Genomic DNA, 3987 nt, shown 5'->3' with positions numbered 1-3987 from the left:
TGGAGACAGCACGTTTAAACTCCATAGAGGCACTCTACAAGTTTATTAACAATCCAGATGCATCTGCTAGTTCATGTTATAGATGAGGTTGCAGTTGCTGGAACAGTCCATTCAAGATGGATGTTGTTTTTGGAGAGGTTTATGAAGACATTAAAGGGATTTGTTCGCCAAATGGCTCACCCGAAGGGAAGTATGTCAGAAGGGTGGCTGATACAAGAGCCCCTTGTTTACATCACTGAATATTTAAGTTCATCAGATCCAAAGATACCTCGACTATGGTCTCAAGAGTCTAACAGGCAAGTCATTGGTGAGGAACCTCAAGGCCAAGGCATAAAGAGAAAGATGGATAACAATTTGCGAGAAAAAATCAATAAATTTTACATCTTGAACTCGCATGTAATGAAGAAGTGGATTGAGACATATGAAGCTCTCAAGCGACAACAACGAGTACAAGATCGTTTAAGTTTCGGAAGGAATCGCACTACAAGAAATCTCCCATATCCAGAAGGTCTGCAAGCTCTTCCGGACTTTCCCACAGGTAGATGGCTAGAAGCTACAATTTTAGAAGCCAAACGTGCTGGAGGAGCTTACAAAAGGATGCCATTGGCATGTAAGTGTTTAAGTTCTACGTGTCTCTCTTTTTTTTCTCTACATGTCTCAGTTATTGTTTGTCCATCAACAATCTTTATGTGCTATTTGTAGTATTACAAATATGGGGCGTTTTGGTCACGTGGATGTCATTTTCGAGTAGAACGAATAGACCAAAGAAGAGCAACCTTTGATTGTGGTGTCAGCACAATTTGTTCAAGAAAGTCGAGCAAGTGCAAGTGATGATAACACAATTGGTGGAATGCTTGATTACTTTGGAACCATTCAAGACATATTAAAGGTTGTGGAGTAGGGACATCTGCCTCACATCTGGCTTCACGACGGCAGTTCCCACACTCGTAGGTACGACAGCAGCTCCCACACCTCATACCACACAGCCTTCCACTCCTCTTACAACTCGATCTACCACCTCTTTACATAGACGTCGCTCACGTAGTAGGTCTTCAGGAGGAGGTGGTTGTGGTGGTAGTGCCACAGATGTTGTGACACCACCACCAGTACGTGAGCGTCGTCCTTCGCTCTCATCTGTTGATAGCACACCCATAGGTTCACCTTCCACTCCCCTGGGGTGCACATGACCATGACAACAGCAAGATATACATAATTAGGAATGGGGCACCTATAATGAATAGTGCAGGGAAGGCAATGAAGACACGAATTCGACAATTGTGCACTATACAGTTTCACAACTCTGTTATTATGACTTTATGGGATCAGCAAGATAAGGAGAAGAAAATTTACATAAATACAAAGATAAAGCAAGAGTTTCATCCATCTGACCCTATGAATGTCGTCTCTAATGAGTGGATACAATAAACAGCTCGCATTTTGATGGGTCATCATAGATCAGAGGTGAGGGATGCATTTAGAGAGGGGAAAGAGAAACTTGTTTGGCTAGATGATAGGGAGTGGGAAGCCATAGCTCAGGAGCTCACAGAGACACCAGAGAGGTTTCAACAACAAAGAGAGGCGGCAAGGACGAGACTCCAAACAGTAGGGGCTTCTCATCTTAGGAGTGGTGGTTACGAAACCATGCGCCATGAATTCGTAAGTATTTGTAGCAATTTTGTTTATCTAAATGTATGTATGTGGGCTAAATGTTGATTTCTAAAAGTTGCAATTGTTAATCGTTTATGTAGGAGTTGGCCATGAATCGCCCACCAAGTAGGCGAGAAGAGAAGTACGCTCACAAATATGGCCTTGTGGCCTTATTTCAGATACTTGAAGCAGAAGGAGAGACCATCAATTGGGAGGCATTACCATAATGTAAGTCCTTTAAACTATTGGTATATGATCAAAATATTCATGAGTAATGTTTATTTTCTTGTTTATCTGAAAAATAAAAAAATGAGCACGGTTGTCTTTTGTGCTCTATTTTGGACAGAATGGTGCTGTCTGTTTACTGTTGTTGAGTCCTGTTGATTGTAGGTAGCCTGGCAACACCATTCTGTCCAAAAAAAATTACTGCTTTATCGTCGGTATAAATGCTGGTATACCCACCGGTATATTTGCCAGTATATATGCCGGTATATTTGTCGGTATAAGGGTCGATATATTCACCGGTATGCACGCCGGTATGCACGTCGGTATGAGCACCGGTATGGATGCTGGTATACGTGCCGGCATGAGGGCCCGACGCAAATACCAACGTCGTGGTTCCGACGCAGATACCGAGGTTTATACCGATGACGGGGCATTTTTAGTCCCCGTTTAATAACGTCAGTATAAGCGCCGGTATTAGGCTATCATGTAGTAGTGAATGTGAAGTGCTTTACAATTATGAGCAAGAACACAAAAGGCCTCCTTTGGAAGAGGCTCCATCTATTGATTAGCAAGACGGTTACAACCAACACTTAGGGACAAATTCACACATCACAATATTTAAGGTCAAAAAATCTACAAATTCTTTAGAAAAGGTTTGAAAACTTTAAAGATGAGTGTTTTGTGATCTGTTGAGAAACATGCGCCCTTCTGCTAACTTGGAATAATCCATGACCTTAACTGATCTATGCGTTGCAAGCTCTCCTTGAAGTGCAATGAACGCGTAAGCTGTAGTTAGAGCCTCATTCCCAATCCAACTTTTCGCATTGCTCCCATAGCGATATATAGGATGAGCATCCCACGACCCATCAAGATTCTGGAGTTGCACAAGTAGTTCCTCATCTCTTCTATTAACCTCAACCCCAGACAGTGTGCATGCGACTATGCGCATGGCAAGTGCAAGAGCATCACCACCCATACCTTTGCGCTCTTGCAACCTAGCTGCCAGTAGACTCCTCAAGCCACTCTTTCCAAAGTGGTCCTGAAACTTGTGCACTAGGCGAGCCACGCAGAAAAGAAAAGCTTCGGCTAGGTTGTAATACAAGGTTCCATCAAGATAAGCTCGGTGTAGCAGTACACGATGGACAAAGCTCTCAGTGTCCTCAGCATCTTTGGCTCGATTGGCAAGGTGGAAAAGGAAAATCACATTGGTAGCCACCACAGGGTCTATGCGAGGCCGTTCGTGGTCGAAGTAGACTTGCAGGATGTTATCGTTGCTCACAAATTGAAGCATGTGGTCCAGGACTCTGTGAATGGTGTTAAGGTCCACCTTGCCAAACTTATGGAGTACAGATAAGCCAAGGGAAGTGGTGTCAAGATCGTGTGGTATGTCGTTGTAGGTGCACGCATCGGAAGAATAGTCTGTGCTGCAGCGCCCCGAAGCAGGCCTATTGATATTGATGAATTTGATGAGGCCGATAGGAGGAGGAGGGGAGTGCATGGGTAGAAAGCGTGGGTCGTTGAGCAGGTCGGCCATCACGAACTGGGCGAAGTGATCTTGGATCCGGATGCCATCAGAGGTCAGGGATGGGTGCCCAGCTCCAGCGTCGAGAAGAAAGCGTCCCGCCCACGTGAGAGTGGCGCGCCGATCCCGACACTGGCACACGATCCGCCTCACTGTGTCTCGGCCAGGAGACTCATCTTCATTATCGTCTCTCGTGCACACCACATGACCACCCATCCCTAGCGACTTGGCGGCAAGTACGTTCTCAAAATCACAGTCGACGAAGAAAGTTTCCTCGGCCTTGATCCTTGCCTTGGCCAGTACCAGCTCGAAAAAACCCAATGAAGGTTTTCGCATACCCTCCTCCGCGGACGTGAATATGGCCTCGAACTTGGAGAATACGGCAGGAAACTCGTCCTGCAGCCGCCGCTGCTCCTCCTTGGACGCGTTGGACGCGCAGAAAAGCCTTAACCCACTATCCTTCAGCATGTCCAGAAGCTGCAGCATTGACGGCACAGGCTTCATCGCTCTTTTCAGCAGACACCTTCTGATTTCGGACTCCTGCACGGCGTTGTATTTCAACGCCAGCTGCCGGACAGCCTCGTCTGACAGGA

At 45.7% G+C, this 3987-nt stretch overlaps 1 protein-coding gene across 1 annotated transcript in view; it reads right to left on the bottom strand.

The window, feature by feature from the left end:
• Positions 1–2511: 2511 nt before the first annotated feature.
• The window catches only part of LOC147603235 (drimenol cyclase drtB-like), a 1866-nt gene continuing 390 nt past the window's right edge, over positions 2512–3987 (bottom strand). The window contains exon 2 of the mRNA XM_086796812.1: positions 2512–3987. This exon is cut by the window's right edge and continues 157 nt beyond it. Within this exon, the coding sequence (XP_086652938.1) occupies positions 2537–3987 (1451 nt within the window). The 3' untranslated portion in view covers positions 2512–2536.

This window comes from Cibotium barometz, chromosome 64 (assembly GCF_041138505.1).
Source record: "Cibotium barometz isolate CiBa-2024 chromosome 64, ASM4113850v1, whole genome shotgun sequence".
NCBI classification, from domain to species: Eukaryota; Viridiplantae; Streptophyta; class Polypodiopsida; order Cyatheales; family Cibotiaceae; genus Cibotium; species Cibotium barometz.
The sequence above is the reverse complement of the archived record's forward strand: the minus strand, read 5'-3'. Positions and strand labels throughout refer to the sequence as shown.